The sequence below is a fragment of the Oncorhynchus clarkii genome, chromosome 5 (genome assembly GCF_045791955.1).
Source record: "Oncorhynchus clarkii lewisi isolate Uvic-CL-2024 chromosome 5, UVic_Ocla_1.0, whole genome shotgun sequence".
Taxonomy (NCBI): domain Eukaryota; kingdom Metazoa; phylum Chordata; class Actinopteri; order Salmoniformes; family Salmonidae; genus Oncorhynchus; species Oncorhynchus clarkii.
The window spans coordinates 41,631,531-41,651,307 of record NC_092151.1 but is presented as its reverse complement, the minus strand read 5'-3'; the positions used below and the strand labels follow the sequence as shown (position 1 = coordinate 41,651,307).

Here is a 19,777-nt window from a genome sequence, read left to right as displayed (position 1 = left end):
CACATACCTTTGTATATATAGTGTCGGCGGCCAAATCTTTTCAGCCTCCTCAGGGGGAAGAGGCTGTGATGTGCCATCTTCACAACTGTGCGGGTGGAGGTGGACCATGTTAAGTCCTTAGAGATGTGGGCGCCAAGGAACTTGAAGCTCTCAACCCGCTCCACAACAGCCCCGTTGATGTGGATGGCGTTCTCTCCCCTTTTTCTCCTGTAGTCCACGATCAGTTCCTTGGTCTTACTGACGTTGAGGGAGAGGTTGTTGTCCTGGCACAACACTGCTATGTCTCTGACCTCTTCCCTGTAGACTAATTCATCGTCATCGGTGATCTGGCTTACCACCGTTGTGTAGTCAGCAAACTTGATAATGGTGTTGGAGTCGTGCGTGGCCACACAGTCGTGGGTGAACAGGGAGTACAGGAGAGGACTAAGCACACACCCCTGAGGGTCCCCCATGTTGAATGTTGGCATGAAGGAGGTGTAGTTGCCTACCCTCACCACTTGGGGCCGTACTGTCAGGAAGTTCAGGATCCAGTTGCAAAGGGGAAGGGGTTCAGTCCCAGGTTCCCCAGCTTGGTGATGAGCTTGGAGGGGACTATGGTGTTGAACGCTGAGCTGTAGTCTATGAACAACATTCTCACATAGTTACTTCCCCTCTTGTCCAGGTGAGAGTGGGCAGTGTGAAATACAATTGAGACCCATTGCTGGGTTTCCAATTGTAATCGGTTATCGTCTGCAAACCCTGCCACATACAACGATCATCGGAGCCGGTGTAATAGGATTCCACCTTTTTGATCCTATATTGTCCTTTTTCATGTTTGATCGTAGTGGGCTTTCTTATATGTGCCCATGTCCCGTTCCTTGTAAGTGGTTGCTCTAGCCTTTAGCCCATATATTGCCTGTAATCCATGGTTTTTGGTTTGGATACGTTCATATAGCCACTGTGGGGACTACATCGTGTATGCACGTTTTTGATCAAACCCGTGACTGTAAACTCCTCAATGCTAACAGAGGAATCCCAGAAAAAATAAGATCCCAGGCTGTACTAGCAAAACAGTCTTGTAGCCTCGTGTCTGTGTCATCCGACCACTTCTGTATTGAGTGCATCATTTGTACTTCCTTTTTGAGCTTTTGTTTGTAAACAGGAAACAAGGCAATGAAGTCATGGTCAGATTTGCCGAAGGGAGGACGAAGGGAGGGCCATGTATGCATTTCTGTGAGTAGAATTAAAGTGGTGTAGAGTTTTAGCGCCCCTAGTGGCGCAGAGGCGTGTTGGTAGAAGTGAGGTGGAACGGTTTTAAGTCTTCCCGCGTTAAGGTCTCCGCCCACCAGAAACACTGCCTCTGGGTGAACGGTTTGTTGTTTGTTTATGGCTCCATAAACGGCTTGTGGAGGGATGTAGACCGTGGTGATATTTACGGATGAGAACTCTCTTGGTAGATTAAAGGGTCTGCAGCGTACCATGAGGTACTCTATATCAGGTGATCAAAAGCTCAAGATGTTCTTCACTTGAAGCAGCACAGGAGTTGTTATTTATTAAAAAACACACTCCACCTCCTTCCCCGAAGCCACCGTCCGATCCTGCCGCTGCATGGAGAATCCACAAGAGTACTACGTGCACAGCGCCATCATCCAACCACGTTTCAGTAGGACATATAATATGGCAGCTTTTCAAGTCTCTCTGATAGGAGAATGTTGAACGAATCTCATCCGTCTTGTTCTCAAGTGACTGGACATTTGCCAATCGAAGGGAGGGGAGTGTCGTTCGTTCTTCTCTTCGCCTCAATTTCACCAGGACTCCACCTCATCTCCCATGTCTACGCTTGCAGCTTTTTGGTAGCCCACGGAACAAGGAATAGGGTCCAGTATGAACAGTGGAACAGCTAAGTCGGAGTTGAAGTCGTATTTGAAGTCGAAATCAAGATTAGTAACTGTCGATCTGAGGTCCAGAAGTGCTTGGCGGTCATGTGAAAATAGTATGAACTTTCTTTTACTAAAGACAAACACAATCAAAGTCTCTATATAGCAGAGTTGAGTTCTTGCATTTACAGTGGAGCCAAGGGAGCGTGTGCCGCTGGTAAAACTCTCTGGATGATGAAGTATTAGAGAGCATTCACTGGCTTCTTCCACACGCCTGACGGGTCTACTGAGACCTGGGGTTTGTCGCTCCTGTGCAGCTTGTCCTTCCTCATCTTCTCGGGCAAAAACGACAGCCTATTCTTTTTTTTATAGGGCACTACTTTTGACCAGAGCCCACTATTTCTTGTAGTGCACATCATTTGGACCACATCCCCTATTGTAAATGTACTACTATTGAGCAGAGACCTTTTTAAAGGGGCAATCTGTAGTTGAAACAATAACAAAGCAGTCCCACTGACTCTTTTCTGGTTAAAACCTGAGGGACGAGTCTGGAGAAATATAACCACTGACCATCTAAGGACTGACCATCCAAGATATCAACATCATTTTTAAGCATGTTTCGAGGCTATAGTGTTTGTTTACGTGTACAATGTTCTACTCCAATGTCTGTAAACAATCTTCTATTTGGGGTTCTGATGGGGTACGACAGTTGAACTGAGCTCGTGAGGCATTTATATGCTATATTCGTCAAGAATCAATGGGTATATACTGTGTAATTCATTTGTTAAGTCCAAGAATGTATTGTATCAACTTCAGATTGTCCCTATAAGGCTTAGTTGACTACATGCACTAGGAGGGGGATAGGGCTCAGAGGGTGTCATTTGACCCAGAGACTCAGACACCTTGTTAAAGAAGTGCCACTGGAGGGGCATATGTCAGGAGAGATGCCAACCTGGGGAATGTGATATAGCATAACGTTTCCCCTTCGAAAAGGGGGGGGGGGGGGTACTGGAGCATTAACAAAACACACAGAGCTTCATTCCCCCTGCAAGGCCTTTCCAGACGCTGGATCCAAGAGAGGCCAGGCTGCCTGTACACGAAAACCCCCACAACCAGAGGTATTGGACGAGACTGATCAGGAATGAAGACTATTTCCCCGAAATCTTAAAGCATAGAAAGGAACCAGTCAAAACAATAAATTAAGCCCAAGACTACAACCAAAGACCAAGGTTAAACTCTAAAAAGGAAACCTCAGAAATATTCTACCTCGGACTGAATGAGCATTTTGCATTAAATTACACGCTGGACGGTTGTTATCTAACCCACCCATTGGAGACTGTAAAAATATTTCCATTTAAGGTAATGCATGAATTTATTCCATAAATCCGAGAGACGATTCTTGGAAAGGGGAATTTATATTTGACATGACTATATTGGTGCTGTTTTGTGAGGATGGTGTTGAACTCTGAAGGAAGTCTGTAGAAATGAGACCTGGCTGTTGGAATCTGAGTATGACTCTGGTCCCCAATGGAGAAGGCCAAGTCAGGAACCCACAAATGAATCCTGCTCATTGAAAAGGATGACTCATTCTTGTTCTGAGCCCCTAACAACGGCTGAACAGGTGATACAATTCATGTATCATTGCATCGGTTCACACTATTGTGACCTTTAACAACAGCAATCACCATTGAGGACATTGTGTAACATAGGCCTAAATACTGCATTGAACATTTGATTGAATGAGATCTCTCTCCACCCATGACTACTGACTCAGAGAAAACCGTTCACCTGTAAAACTGTCTGTCCCCGTCATGATTTTAATTTATTTTTAATGACATTGGCCTTCTCTTTAACCTTTCAGTCCACCAACCACGCTAGTAATCAAGCATCTCTAAACACAGTATTGTGTTTCTCAACTTTCTCCTCTACTGTATCAGTGACTGTCCTGTTTATTGATGCTGGAACAGACCCTTTCATTGGAACAAATATAGATGACATGCCGGTACTGTAGGCCAACCCTCCCATCTTCACCTGTCCCTTAGTTGGCAGAACAACAACACCTTGTGACCCAACACGATGGCTCTTCTCTCTAAAATGCTAATAGTTTGGGATTTCCATGAATGCAGGAAATGTCTGAAATGGAGATGTTGTGTCATTGGCCCGTCGCTTTGAGGGCCTATCACTCTCCACTTAGCCAGCCAGGTGTCGTTGGCCTTTCCGGTCCAAACATTGCTACAGCAGTCAGTGTGCTGTTATTTCTTTTTCTCTCTAAAATGCAAATCGTTTTTGTTTTCGGTAGGAAAAGCCGGGGGCTAGAATGGAGATGTCCATTCCACGTTAGTGTTGTGTCATGGGCCTATCACTCTGAAGTCCTTTCACTCTCACAAGAGCCAGCTGAAACGGTCCAGTCGGAAACATTGCTACAGTATACAGCGGTATTTATCTTCTTTCTATGCACACTGGCCAGGTGTCTCTCTATCTCTCTCACAGTCTCCCAGTGACTGGTCCCCGTCCAGATTAGAATCTAAGGTATGTAACCTGGGCAGTCCTGTGCGGTGGACCAAGCCAGGATATAAAAGACATTGATGGTCAGGAAGCGAGTGGATGCCTACATGATATTGACTGTGACTGAATGCGCACCTTCATAAAGTGTGTGGCAGTGGTATTTTGGTCATGTTCATTCAGGTAGGTACTTCAAAGGAAAGGCTCTCTGTCTTCTCCCTCTTTCTTTTTCTGTCTCTCTATCTCTTTTTTTATTTTTTTTAAAAATCTTATGCATATTTATTGGTATTTTGCATAGTACCAAATGGGGTCAAAGTCTAGTCCTGCTGTGATATGAATACATTTGTGAACCTCAAGATCTAATGTCCTTTCAAGACACCACCAAACATCCTGCCACGGTCTTTGTCTCCACATCTAACGGAAGCAACAATCAGAAGGAGTCCAACAAGAGCAGACAATATCAACAAAGATGAGTTTGCCAGGTAGAGAAAGTACCTGCCAATGTAAAATGCATTCCAGCTCCTGTGTATTTCATTTCCTTATTTACACCCACATGACAGCAGCAGGTCCATTCCTATATCCACCCCTGGAATAGTTAGGAGATAGTGTCATACATCCTCAGAGAGATGGTGAGAGACATTGATACTTCACCTCAGAAGACACATCTTTGAGGAATTATTTTAGGAACTTACCTTTTTGTTCAGCATGACTGAAATGTACATAAGACTATTAGGGCTTAGTGAAGAGAAAATAAACAGCAGCAGGTGGTAGTACTTGGTTGTACTTTTTTTTGCATGAAAAAAACGGGCAAAAAGTGGCAATATTTCGGGAATAAATTCGAAGTGTAATTTCGAGAATAAGTGTCAACATTTTAAAAATAAAGTCTTAGTTATATCTCAAGATTAATGTAGGGGATTTGGTTAAGTGCATGTCTTCCTGGCTCCCTGTTGCTGGCGCACGCCACCGTTGAAATGCCTGAGTTAAATGACCTGATGAAACTAAACTTTAGAATTGGCTTTAGTAAGAAGGAAATCCTTGCTCTTTTAACACATAATAACCATGTTATTATAAGTATTGGGACCTGGAATAGGTTGTGCCGCAGATTATTTCCAGAAAGAGAAAGTGGTTGCATACATAGGTCGAGACGGGCTGGTTAGGTTTGTTGTTAGGTGTGTTTGCAGGTGTGTGTGTAAAAAGTAGGGGGAAAACAAACAAATGGAGATCAATCCAATGATCTAATACGTTCGTTCAAACAGGCGTCACTGCACGTTCACTCTTATCAATCTAATGATCTAATACGTTAGCTCAAACAAGCGTCTCTGCCACTCTTATCAATCTAATGATCTAATACGTTCGTTCAAACAGGCGTCACTGCGCACTCACTCTAATCAATCTAATCTAATAACTGGCACACACACACACCAAGTTTCCCCTTGGCAATTTCAGACTACAGGCATATACTCTTCTAATTGCCATGGTGTGTTATGAAAACAATCAGCAAGCCTTCTTGGCACTGCCACTGAATGTGAATAAAACTAGGGTCCCCTTTCGCTGCAACCTGGTCTCAGAGCATTTCGTAGGCTGGTCAGTCTGCCCCCTGAATTCGCTACAACGGTATGCTGTAGCCTAGGCAAACACCTTGCAAAAAAATGTGTTTATAATGGCAACTATTAACAATCTTATCCATAATGCTTAACTAACAGTAGTGTTTCCCCCTTATGACAACTATCCTTCTAACGACTATAGCCTAGTAGGCTACATGAACAAATTATCTTGGGATCCTGGAGACCGGGGGCTACGTGTGTGTGTGTCCCATGTCAAGCTGCTCTCCACATTTTAGAATGGGCTACAACAGCCTACTAAAACTATAGCTATAAAACTATAGCGGTTTACTAGATTGAGCACTCTAACATGTAGGCTACCTACCACCTGCCTCTCCAGTCACCCAGCCTTAGCCTGTACAAATATGGGTGCTCAGTGATTGATGACGTTGGCTTTATACACTCACCAGTGCAGTATGGCAACAAGACCCGCACTCGGTTCCCCTTCCACATCCCACGGCAGGGCACTAATATCTTAGGTCTAGACCTGTTCACCAGCCTGGGGTTCTCTCTGTTGGACAACAGTGGCTCAACAATCCTGCACGTCACCTCCCCATAGCAAGAGCAATGGCCCACCCTCTTCAACGTTGTAGGTGCCCTGACAGCGTTCCCACATAATCCCCTCCTCGACCCTACAGTGACTCCAGTCGTTCAACCTCTACGCCGTATTCCACTGACTTTACGTGAGGAGGTTACTAAGGATCTACAGAAGCAGCTGGAGGATGGATTCATGGAGCCGGTGGATGCCTTCCCAATGGGTGTCCAACTTGGTCATCGCTAAAAAGAAGTCTGGAGAGCTGCGGGTCTGCTTGGATCTGAAAGCGGCCAACAAGGCCGTCATACCTGATCAGTACCCACTGCTGACTATGGAGGAACTGACCACTCACTTCTACGGGTCGACTGTCTTCACAAAGCTGGACTTTCGCAAGTTCCCCTACACCCAGAGAGGGAGTTTCCATACACCTCAGTTCAGCCCCCAGCTGTTTCCAGAAGATAATGTCCACCATCCTTGCCGGGGTCTCTGGAGTGGCTGTCTACTTGGGCGACATCGTCATCCATGGCCCCAACTCTGCCGTCCATGATGAACATCTGCAAGCAGCCTTCGCAGCGCTCAGCCAATACAACCTCGCACTCAACACTGAGAAGTGCCTGTTCTCAGTGCCAGAGATTGACTTTGTCAGGTTCTGCGTGTCAGCCCTAGGGCTCTCACCGCTGCAGTCAAGCGTGGAAGCCATCCATCATGTCCCAGAACCGACATCTGCTACACAACTTGCCTCATTTCTGCGAATGACGGGTTATTACATGCGTTTCCTGTCCCAGTACTCGGCCATCACGTCCCCTCTGCTTCAGCTGTTGAAGCAGGTGTACTGAGTCTTTACACCCGACTGTGCACAGGCTGTCCCCTCTCTCAAATAACTGCTGACCACTTCACCTGTCCTGGCCAACTTTAAACTCACCTGGTCACCTGTGACACGTCAGCCACAGCAGTGGGAGCGGTCCTCTGTCAGCTTCAGGACGGTGTTGCATCTTGCGCTTTGAGCCCCACTGAACAGAAGTACTCAGTTGGAGAGAGGAAGGCACTAACACGCGTCTGGGCCTGCGAGCGGTGGCACATTTACCTCTATGCACCGACCACCAGGCCCTCACAGCCTTGATGTCGTACTCCGAGTCGGATCACAAGCCCCTCCGCATGTACCGCCTCCAGCAATATAACTTTAAGCTGCAGTTTACGCTGGGCAGGGACAATGTGGTAGCCAACCTCCTTTCGCGCTCAGTTCCCCCAGACTCCACCTGTGCTCAGGTCGACTCCGAGGAGGACCTCATCCAGCTCCCACACTCACCTCTCGCAGACACAGTGTCGCTCAAGATCTGACCCAAGAATCAGCCAACGACCCCATCTTCACGACCTTGCGGGAATACGTAGCCAATCATTGGCCAGCACAGCTCCCGTCGGAACTCCAACCATATGCCAGGTTTCAAACATGAGCTGTCATGCTGGAATGAAACATGTCAGGCTCGTGGAAACTGCACCGTCATACCAAGCAGCCTCAGCGGACAAGTGTTGGCCATGGCTCATGAGGACAACCTTGGCATTGTGAAGCAGAAGCAGCGAGGCTAGTACATGACTGTGCTCCATGCCTTGTCAGTGAAAAGACCTCCGCCAACACCACTGCAGCCACTGGCCTGGCCCTGCCATCCATGGGAACATATCCAACTGGACATTTGCGGTGAACTCTACAATGTGCCACATCACAAACTCTTCTTGGTGGTTCTGTATGACCTACATTCAAAATGACCAGAGGTCACACCCATGGGCTCTGTCACATCAGGGGCCACCATACACTCCCTGGATATGCTCTTTTCTCGCTGGGGACTGCCTGCAACTCTGACCACGAAAAATGGCCCTGGGGGGGAAGAGGTTCAATCAAACCCTGAAAAATGGACTGAGAGCCCACGTCAAGGTGGCTCCAGAGGTCACACCCATGGGCTCTGTCACATCAGGGGCCACCATACACTCCCTGGATATGCTCTTTTCTCGCTGGGGACTGCCTGCAACTCTGACCACGAAAAATGGCCCTGGGGGGGAAGAGGTTCAATCAAACCCTGAAAAATGGACTGAGAGCCCACGTCAAGGTGGCTCCGAAACTGAGTACATGTCACAAACTCTGCTGCACGACAGAGCTGCCCACCACTCCACCACTGGAGTCTCTCCTGTCAAGCTGATGTTAGGATGTGAACTAGAGCTGCCCCTACACAGACTCCGTCCCTTTATTGGCAACCCGACAGCCTCGACAGTCAAAGCAGCAGTGCAAAGCCAACAGCGTAAAAGTGAGGACTGCTACATGAAAAGAGAGCACAGCTTCCTGGAATCCAAGTGAGGTAAGGGTTCAACAACCACACCGCGCAGACAAGCTCCGCACATTCTTGTCAACACCTTGTCAAGTTCAATGTCAGCTGGGCCCAGCAAAATGTGTCTGGCATGCCAGCCGACTGATGAAGGTGCCACCTCCTGCATGTCCTCACTCTGCCATTGATGCCACCTTGAGTGGTTCCCTACCGGTGGCACACGCTCCCTTGGCCCCAACGGAAGTACAAGTGCCAGCCCCACAGTCACCTGTTGCTGTCGCTGCAGCACCCATTCTGCGGCCTCTAAGAGTGCGCTCACCTTCAAGACTTTATCACCTCCTTTCATGCCTCGTTTAAAAGAGGGGAAATGTTCTGTTTATATGTTCTTTATCGGAAATTACTAGGGGATTTGGTGGTTCTATTTCCGTCGTATTTTGAGGTTGAGATAAACGTCAGCATCAACTGAGAACACGTGCTTGTTTGTTTTTATTTAAACATAAATTATAGGCCTATCCAACAGCGGTGGGTGGAATGAACAATGAAGCAGGGGTTTCATGCAAGTGTCTGTGGGAGGCTGCTGGTGGGAGGAGAGGCAACTCAAGGACCACTACTGCATGCGCAAACGGGGCGGCAGGGTAGCCTAGTGGTTAGAGCGTTGGACTAGTAACCGAAAGGTTGCAAGTTCGAATCCCCGAGCTGACAAGGTACAAATCTGTCGTTCTGCCCCTGAACAGGCAGTTAACCCACTGTTCCTAGGCCGTCATTGAAAATAAGAATTTGTTCTTAACTGACTTGCCTAGTTAAATAAAGGTAAAAAATAAAATAAAAACCCAGCTAATCTGAGGCCCTGTTTGAATATATTAATGGATGTATTCTCCCTTTCTTTAAATAATCATTGATCTTAATATAGTCATGTTAGAGAATTGATGATAGGCTGTAAAGAAACAATGACTGATCTGACATGTCTTGGTTGACTACCTAGCATCATATCTCCTTTCACTATTCATCTATTGGTCTTCAAGGATGGGAGGAATGAAGGATGCATGGATTTACCCAAAACAGGGTCACTGTCCCCTATATAGGCAATTATTTTCCATGCAATCTGTAAGGCCTATGAGGCTACTTCAACGGAAGCGTAGTCTACATAAAACACCATGCCATGATGCATAAATGTCTAAGTTAACCATTCGTTTCGACATATAGGCTGCTGGTCTAGCTGTAACTATCTAAAATATACTACGCATGGTGTTGGCATACGCAGGAGATTGAGGATGACATTGTAGCAACTCCATGTCTCTTCACAGTCTGGCAACGCACCATGGCCGTTAGAATGGTTATCGCTTTGGGGATACCGTGTTTGTGTGACGCCTGTTTGAACAAGTGTATTAGACCCCCCCCCCCCCCCCCCCCCCCAAATACTTATTTTCTACCATAATTTGCAAATAAATTCATTAAAAATCCTACAATGTGATTTTCTGTTTTTTTTTTCTTCTCATTTTGTCTGTCATAGTTGAAGTGTACCTATGATGAAAATTACAGGCCTCTCTCATCTTTTTAAGTGGGAGAACTTGCACAATTGGTGGCTGACTAAATACTTTTTTGCCCCACTGTATATATCGTAATTACAATGAAACAGAATTAACCAGAGAGACCTGGAGGACAGGTGTTATCTCTAACACACAGTACCGAGGGTAACAGTCCACATGTACCCCATAAAATGTAGTGTTACTCCTCCACTGTTATGTTTGAATCACTTAATCAGTTGATTACAATTATATGGCCTGCTATATGGCCTCATTCACTTTGTCTAAGTGACAGTATTAGCCAGAGTTATATATATGGAGGCTATATTTGGCTCTGTTATTAGCCAATAGAATCAGCCTCATTCAAAAGACACCGATAAAGGAGATGGAAGTAGTAAAAGGAGCCTCCAAAGGACGAAAACGTGCCTAGGACTCACTCCCCATGTATGGTGTCACTGCAGTGCTTATTCTATGGTGTCATTTTGTTTTATCTATGCAGTCTCATCAAAACCATTTGAGACTCCCAGGATGGAAGAAAATACTACATTTTTCACTAAGCTGCAGCTTGGACTAGACACAGATCAAGTGCAGCATTACAGTGAAGCAGAACTGCAATCGAGAGCACTAAACGCAGGGAGAGCCTACCGTACAGTACACCAAGTCCCATCATCATCATTCATCCCCATTAGGCTGCTGTCTGTTATTAGCTGTGTAGAGGAGGAGGACGGCCTGTATAACTCATTTCTGATGGGGATAAAGATGTGATGGCCAGGGACAAAAATGTCCCTTTACTACTGTGGGAACTCCGAGTCCTTACTGCTGGCTATAGCACACACGCGCACACACTCACACGCACACAGACACACACACACATACTCTCTCACACACACAGACACACACACACCTCATCTACCCCCGGGGCTGCTCAAACACTCTCTCTTGGCACAACTCCATGGGGCTAAGTGATTGGCTATCGAATCGCTGGGGGCCTAATCTACTTACCTGGCTGCCTCTGCATGGCAGACAGGGGACATGATAGGACAGGGGACAAGATGGAACTGGACGCCTCTGAAGGTGAACTGCTGTACGGACAGCTAGGGCAAAGGAACCAGGGCAGCCACTGAGAGACGAGGACTCCGTTTGGGGTCAAAACGTTGTCCTTATTGAACACTTTGGGAACATTATACCAGCGTGCGGATTCACTTTCGGGTTCTACAGCGGAGACACACAAAGACGTTTCTGTTCAGCAGCATCCTGCATCACTTTAATACTATACTGTAGTATCATTATATAATAGAGTGAGAAAGCACTTATCCGATGTTTTCCATCCTTTGTTATTGCTGTGCTTTTAGATTTACCCACGGGTGTTGACCCTAACAGGTATACAATTTAAGTGCACGAAACAACAAGAACATAAGACAATTGAGACAATCCATGTCTCAATTGTCTCCAGGCTTAAAAATCCTTCTTCTCCCCTTCATCTACACGGATTGAAGTGGATTTAACAGGTGACATCAATACGGGATCATAGCTTTCACCTGGATTCACCTGGTCAGTCTATGTGATGGAGAGAGCAGATGTTCCTAATGTTTTGTCCACTCAGTGTGGTACGCTCACTTTCTCGTGTTCTTCTTTTATTTGTATTTTTTTAGAGTACTTGTGCATCTGACAATAAAACTTGAAACTTGACATTGCCTGCAGTACACCTCATGGCTGAGAATATAGAATATAACTTACAGGACTGTCCTTGCATGTGGGGTGAGAGGGACGAGGTGGACAGATGTCCCCCCCCCCCCCCCCCAACAGCCCCACATCCCATCCTTTGCTGTTCTGTACAATAACTCAGTCTGGCTGGCTGTCTGCTGTGGGAGAGAGCAGCGAACAGGGCCTAACCCCAGGAGAGACCAGGCCAGGCTTGGGCAACAGCAGATGACCTACCCGAACCAAATACATCCCTGCTGGACTTAATACACAGACACACTCAGAAACAAACATATACACACACACGCACTGCCTCTGGTCTCCAACACCTTTTGGAGCTGTTTAGCTTAAGTAGAATCATGTCCAAAGCCCTTCAGACTCTCATCGGCGACACCAGGAGTATCACAGCTACAGTTGAAGTCGGAAGTTTACATACACAACCACTCCATAAATTTCTTGTTAACAAACTATAGTTTAGGCAAGTTGGTTAGGACATCTACTTTGTGCACGACACAAGTAATTTTTCCAACAATTGTTTACAGACAGATTATTTTACTTGTTATTATTATTTATTTATTATTATTACTTATTATTATTTCACAATTACAGTGGGTCAGAAGTTTACATGCACTAAATTGACTGTGCCTTTAAACAGCTTGGAAAATTCCAGAAAATGATGTCATGGCTTTAGAAGCTTCTGATAGGCTAATTTACAGCATTTGAGTCAATTGGAGGTGTACCTGTGGTTTTATTTCAAGGCCTACCTTCAAACACACTGCCTCTTTGCTTGAAATCATGGGAAAATCAAAAGAAATCAGCCAAGAACTCAGAAAAAATATTGTAGACCTCCACAAGTCTAGTTCATTAGACTCCACAAGTCTAGGTCAAACAATAGTACGCAAGTTTAAACACCATGGGACCACGTAGCTTGTGGAAGGCTACCCAAAACGGGGGCTTCAGGGTACCCTAGTGGTTAGAGCGTTGGACTAGTAACCGAAAGGTTGCAAGTTTGAATCCCCGAGCTGACAAGGTACAAATCTGTTGTTCTGCCTGAACCAGACAGTTAATCCACTGTTCCTAGGCAGTCATTGAAAATAACAAGTCTTAACTGACTTGCCAAGTTAAATAAAGGTAAAATTAAAAAATACAGCTCAGGAAGGAGACGTGTTCTGTCTCCTAGAGATGATCGTGCGAAAAGTGCAATTCAATCCCAGAACAACAGCAAAGGTCCTTGTGAAGATGCTGGAGGAAACAGGTACAAAAGTCTATATTCACAGTAAAACGAGTCCTATATCGACTTAACCTGAAAGCTTGTGGAAGGCTACCTGAAACGTTTGACCCAAGTTAAACAATTTAAAGGCAATGCTACCAAATACGAATTGAGTGTATGTAAACTTCTGACCCGCTGGGAATGTGATGAAAGAAATAAAAGCTGAAATAAATCATTCTCACTACTATTATTCTGACATTTCACATTCTTAAAATAAAGTGGTGATCCTAACTGACCTAAAGAGGGAATTTTTACCAGGATTAAATGTCAGGCATTGTGAAAAATGTATTTGGCTAAGGTGTATGTAAATGTCCGACTTCAACTGTAGCTTTGATTGCAGGCAGCCAGACGGGGGGGGGGGGGGGGGGGTTCTTGCTGTCCTCTCTTCTCTGAGAAGAGATGCTGTTTGTCGTCACGTTAATCCTCACACCGTCTAGTAGAGAAGAAAACCACTAACACACAGCAGCGACAACGACGGCTGTCTAGATCCAGCTTTGGAATCCAGGTCCCTGTTCTTAGCCGTAATTGGCTCCCTGCCTGGCTAGGATCTATGTTTCTGTCAGGGAAGGATCTGGCACTAGGATGTTTCCCAGGTCCAGAGGTGAGGAGGCTTAGAACCAGCCATGGGTCTTGATCCAAACACTGCCAGGAGAGGCAGCTTAAAGTCACAAATACCTTCTTGGAGGCTTTGATGGAGATGCACTTGTATGCGTGCTAGCAATGTGTGTGAGGAGGGGGGGGTGTGAGTGCGTGTGTGTGTGAGTCTAAATGCCCCGAGAGTGTTTTTAACTAACGAGGGGGAATGGCTTTTCTCACTGTCTGTAACTGTGTGTTCATGCACAGACAGAGTAGAGCGTGGATGAGGATGGGGACTAATATTATAGCCTTGACAACAGGCGTGGACAGATAGAGCGAGAGAGAGACAGAACGTTCTGAAGCATTTATGTAGGCATCCTACAGGGTTTGTGAGGGAGTCTGTGAGTGTCATAACATATGCTTGTGTTTCTGTTGTACCAGGTAAGACTACCGCTGTACACAGGCTACTGAGTCCAGGAGAGGAACTTGGCAGGGGTGAGATAGGCATCTGGTGAGGTGTGTGTGAGAGACGAACCAGGCGCCATCTTGTCCGGCAGACGAATGAAAACGGTCCTTGTTGATTTATGTCACATCGCCCACGTGCCGCTGGATAACCAGTTAAACGATACTATGCCTGGAGCAGCACCCCCACCAGCACCCTCAACTTCTGTTCCACACTGCTTCAGCGTAATTGAATTGAAGTGACGTGGAAACGACGTTGACTCAACCGGTGAGTGCCCAATGGGACATAACGTTTTAAGGATCACCAACAAGCCAATCGTGTCATGGATCTGTGTCGAGAATGTCTGTTCCCCTGACGACGCATGCTATGCAGTTGACTGCTCCTGGAAAACACACATATTTGTTTCAACGGTGGATCCCTTTCATACAAGCACAGTCCTTTAGTAAACAAACCCAAAATGGAGCTGGGCTTGCCCCTAGCCCTCTAACATATTGCACCACCAGAACTGCACTGTACATACAATCGTATTTCAGCTTCGTAGGAGCCGTATATGGTGTTTGTAGTGATATGGTGATATGAGGAATGTCATTGTTTCTGTCTGTAGACCTCGGCGCTCCTCTCTGTTGTGGCTGCTGACAACCCAGGCATGTAAACAGCCGAACCGGGGTCGCTGGCGTGCATAACGTGTCAGTTGGAGAGCAGCTGTTGAATCCCTCAGCCTGAACCGTCTCACCTTTTCTCCCTCTTTCTGCGAAACGTCTTCTCCTCCTTCTCGTCCTCCTCATCCCTCGCTCGCCTCTGCTCCTCTTCCTCTTGTCCCTTTCTTTCCCCCTCTCTCTCCTCCTCCAGGGTAATGTAATCACAGACCCCTGCAGTCGGCCAGCAGGACAGAAGCCTAGCCAGACACACACACAGGCATTTTAAACTTGGGACGCGCACGCTAGACATAACAGCCCGTCTTTCTTTCTGCCTGTGTAACAGGAGGCTGTGGATTATCATGAGGAGCAGGTGTTAATGAGCCAATTGGGGTAGATGGGGTTTATTTAGACTTCATTACCAAGGAGGCCTAGAGAAAGCCTCAGCAGGTCCCAGTTGGGGGGGGTGAAGGTACTAGTAGCCAGATCATACAGACTGGAGTTCCACCCCGATTGTAACCAAAGGTGACCTGTATGGGAAATCACACGTGTATCACTACGAAGTAAGGGTGTCTAGGATTGGTTAGCGCAGCTCTGTATGCTGTAGCCTTATACTGCAGTGAATAGATGCACTTGTTAGTCGCTATTAACCGGGGGTTCAGTATTCTGGTGTGCTGCCATCAGGTGTTAAGAGCCTCAGGTTCCCAGTACTTGGTGAATGGACTGATCAGTATCAAATTGCATCTGGTGGCCAAAGCTTTTAACAGCCGGAGTTGAAATAACATACTGCTTGAATCAGGGGTGTTACTACTGGGCCAGAGCAAGAAATGTCAAACTCAGTCCACTAAGCACCTTCAGAATGAAGATCTGTCCACACGATCTTTTAGAGCCTTGGGAAGAGTCGTAGAACGTCCTTAGAAGATTTTCAGACCTTGAAACACAGACACCACACAGGCGGTTTGTTCACACACTTCAGGGAAAAACAGAAGCCATCTTTAACGCAGAGTCTCTTCGGAAGCTGCTCTTTTTATTGTCGTAATGTATCTACGCTAAATCAGTTCGGTGAAGGGGCCCTATTTCACTGCATTTATTTTCCACGAGACTGACATTATGTTCGCATGCAGTGAAGCAAATGTATGACAAGTGACACATGGCAATAAATTAGCATTTCATTTACAATGTAAAAAAAAAAAAATATTAGTAACAGTGTACCAACATTAATACTGAATATAAAATATACGCAACTAATCAAATAATGCTTCTTCTTTTTCGTGTCTCTCTTGCCCTTGAAGGTGGTAAAGCAACGCGACATTCACAACGTCCAAGTTCACAGCTATGAGTCCCAGTTGGAATGAGCATCTTCTAGAGTGTCTCTGTCAAGTCAGTCTGTCTCTCTGTCCGTCTGTCGGCTCTGTGTCCCAATGCCAATAAACTGCCTCCGGATTTGACATCGAGACCGCTCTGGAAGAAGCCCCAGCATGTGGAGTTCAATACGTGTCAAATGCTTTCGTTTTCATCGTATCCACTAATGTCCAAACGTCCTGGTTCAATGTGGAGGTGGCTACCAAACATGTAGCAGCAGCAAAACAAAAGTAGCGTAGTCGTCGTATGATTGTGGCAGTCCCCACGTGGTCCGTTGATCGTTTATGACTCCTAAATGGTCTTTCCCGATGGTATGGAGGGGTTCCTGTTAAGTCCTACTGGTTTATCCTCCGCAGCATGGCTCCATGTGGGTCTGAGGCCGTCTGGAACCGCGGGTCAGTTCCACACACAGGTGGCAGTAGTCCCTTTCCACAAACCCCCGAACCAACGCCAGCAGCAATGTCACTTGGGTGAGGTTTACATTGGAAGAATGTTTGACACCGCTAGGAATAATACAGGATACAATTGGCTGGAATTCCATGTATAGGGGTCAGGGGTCAGGGGTGAGGGATGGCGGTGTTGTGTTTGGGTGTTCGAGGTTACTACACGGATACCTCACCATAAATGAAAGTTCCCAGTGTGAGGTAAGAAGAGATCATTTGAAACAAACAACAACATTGCCGGCATTAACAAACATAGATATGGTCTTAGTGTTCATATTGCTCTGAACAGATCCAGCCTATAGTCACTGTATGGTAGTGGGGAGTGAATGCACCCGTTTCTATAGCACCACGGGCCAGGTAGAGGCCAGGTAGAGGCCAGGGAGAAGAGCCTGGGAGAAGAGCCTGGGGGAGCCAGGGTGAAGCCAGGAAAGGCCTCCCACTTGAAGAGGAAGAGGAAACGAGGAGGCGGCAACGGAAACAAACAGTATTCCACCGGAATAAAAAAGAAAGAAAAGCACCATTGAGTTGCATAATATTCTGTTATTTGCTTTTTGTACTTTCTTTGAAGAATGGGGGTGGGGGGCAGAGGGGGGGGGTGACAGTATCTGGAGGTAGTCTGTCCGTGGCAGACCGGATCTGCGTGGTCTGGCAACACGTCGTGGTCTGCTGGGAGGGACGTGTGTGCGCGAGTGTGTGTGTGCGAGTACTGGCCCTTCACTTAACTCCAGCCACAGTGCTGAAGAGGCTGTGCGTTCTTCCCACGCTGATGAAACCTCGGCCCTACACATACACTGTTATGGAGCTGATACAGAGGTCCTCCGGCTTTGATTACAGTATCGTTCACGAACAGCAACTGTCTCCAATGCCTTTTGATGAGGCTATTTGGAGGTTTAGTACAACCACTACACGATAATAACTACACGATAACAACTACATGATAATAACTACATGATAATAACGATAATGGTAACAACAATAAGGTCCTTCAAAGCCAGTTCACTACTTCATTGACAAACAGTGCAGTTTGCAATATTAGGGACTTTTTCACAAATCCATTATTTTGCCCCATGAGTGTTGTTTAAGACGAAGGCAGAAAAGAAGAGACGCCAACATATAACAAAAAAATGATCTGACCGTAGCACCACCCCCCCGCCCGCGTCCTTGTGTTCAGCTCCTCTGATAACACGGAAGTGGCAATAACTCCAGACACAGCACCTCGTTTTCTGGTTCCAGCACGGAACATTTTTTTTTAGAAACATGCCCTCTGTCATCTCCATCGCCCTCCAGGACTCCACTGACAACACGTGGCATAGTCGCAAACAGATTTAATACAAAACGCTTGAAGGACACTACGGGCGATGACGTCTTGACCAGGAGTTCATTACAGTACTGGTGGGTTTGGTGATGTGGGAGTGTTTAGGTATAATTTATGGGATATTCACGCACGCCTGTGCACTGGAGCCGACGTCTGTCTGTCTGTCTGTCCGTAGAGCACCATTACGACCCCCACCTCCATTTTTAAGCTACACTCCTTCCTCCTCTCCCCCTCTCCCCCCTTCCAGTGGCTACTCCCTACATCCCTGCGGTGCTTCCGCTCGATGTGTGACGTGTCCAGCACTTTGGATTCAAAAAACAACAACGGCGACGAACAACGACAACAATCAGACGACAATAAAATAATACAAATAATATTCATTATTATTATTATAATAAAAAATAACATCAGTAACAGTAATCCTCTAAGGTTCCCACTTCACAGAAGTGACGGCAATAAACGTCTGAGTCAGCGTGTCTGCTGAGCAGTGGTTAGGTTTCCACGGTGATGATGGGGTTGGAGGGGGGGGGGAGTTTGAGGGCGTAGCAGGTGTAACAAACGGGTAAATCCCTCTTTTCTTCTCTTGTCCCAGTGTCTCCTAATCCTCGTTCCTCCTCCTCTTCTACTGGTCTTGCGTTTCTTTCACTCTTCCCGTTGTCTGTCTCGCTCTTTCCCCTCCAGCTCCTTCCGTCTCTCTCTCTCTCTCTCTCTCTCTCTCTCTCTCTCTCTCTCTCTCTCTCTCTCTCTCTCTCTCTCTCTCTCTCAGTGGGTCAGCGTCCTTGGCACGTCTTGCAGCACATCTGTCTGAAGTACGCACGGCCACAGAACTTGAACTTCAGCACCAGTGGGCAATATGCCACTTTGTTTACGTCTTTGCATTCTGGAGAGAAAAATACAAAAGTTAGATAGGAGATAAAGGAAAGAAGAGGATCAAGAGGAGAGGAATGACAATGTCTATGAACCACATGTGTGTGTCTGTCTGTGCGTGTCTGTGTTTATGTGTGTGTATGTCCATGTTGTAATATTGCTGTTGGATTCAAATGAATTGAATGCATTCCAGACCAGTGGTTCTGCACCGGTCCCAGAGATAATTGTCTGACACCTATTTAGTCAGGTCTTAGCTGTTAGATTTAATATAAGCGGTCCTCCGAGCCTGTCCCTGGTACAATAAGGTCGAGAAACACTGTGGACTATTCCAAGTTTCTCTTGTCTCTTACAACAACCGGCCCTAATAAATCTCCCCTCCGTGTTGCTGTGTAGTGGTACGTTCCAGCTGACGGATGGCCTGCTGTAAGGCTCCCGCCGTTCTCTCCTCCCTGGGAGAGATAGTATGTGTGCTATATGAATAAGTATGGAGGACAAACCACGTCTAGAACTATCTCACTTCACATGAGCACTTTTCTGTTAATCCCGTTGGCCCCGTTTTGTAAAAAGGACTATTATTCGGGCTTTCTAAGCTCTTCCTCTTACCGCTATGTGCAAGATCAGCTTCTTTCTCTTCTTTCTTACATCGTATGTATCAATCCAGGTCGGTCTCATTGAGATAAAACTTATTTTGTAAAAGAGACCTGGTTCTTATGCTCCTTCACAGATGAATAATCATAAGCAACCATTATTGTCTGTCTTGAGTGTGGGCTTCTAGTAGTAGTCCGAGGCTAGGCTAGATGAATCTCTCTCTCTCAA

The 19,777-nt window shown here is 46.3% G+C and overlaps 1 protein-coding gene across 1 annotated transcript in view; it reads right to left on the bottom strand.

Moving 5' to 3' along the window:
- Positions 1 to 16,130: 16,130 nt before the first annotated feature.
- LOC139410039 (A disintegrin and metalloproteinase with thrombospondin motifs 6-like) overlaps positions 16,131 to 19,777 on the bottom strand; it is a 315,470-nt gene continuing 311,823 nt past the window's right edge. Inside the window, exon 24 of the mRNA XM_071155470.1 lies at positions 16,131 to 18,974. Coding sequence (XP_071011571.1) covers positions 18,865 to 18,974 — 110 coding nt within the window. The 3' untranslated portion in view covers positions 16,131 to 18,864. The remainder of the gene's footprint in view (positions 18,975 to 19,777) is intronic.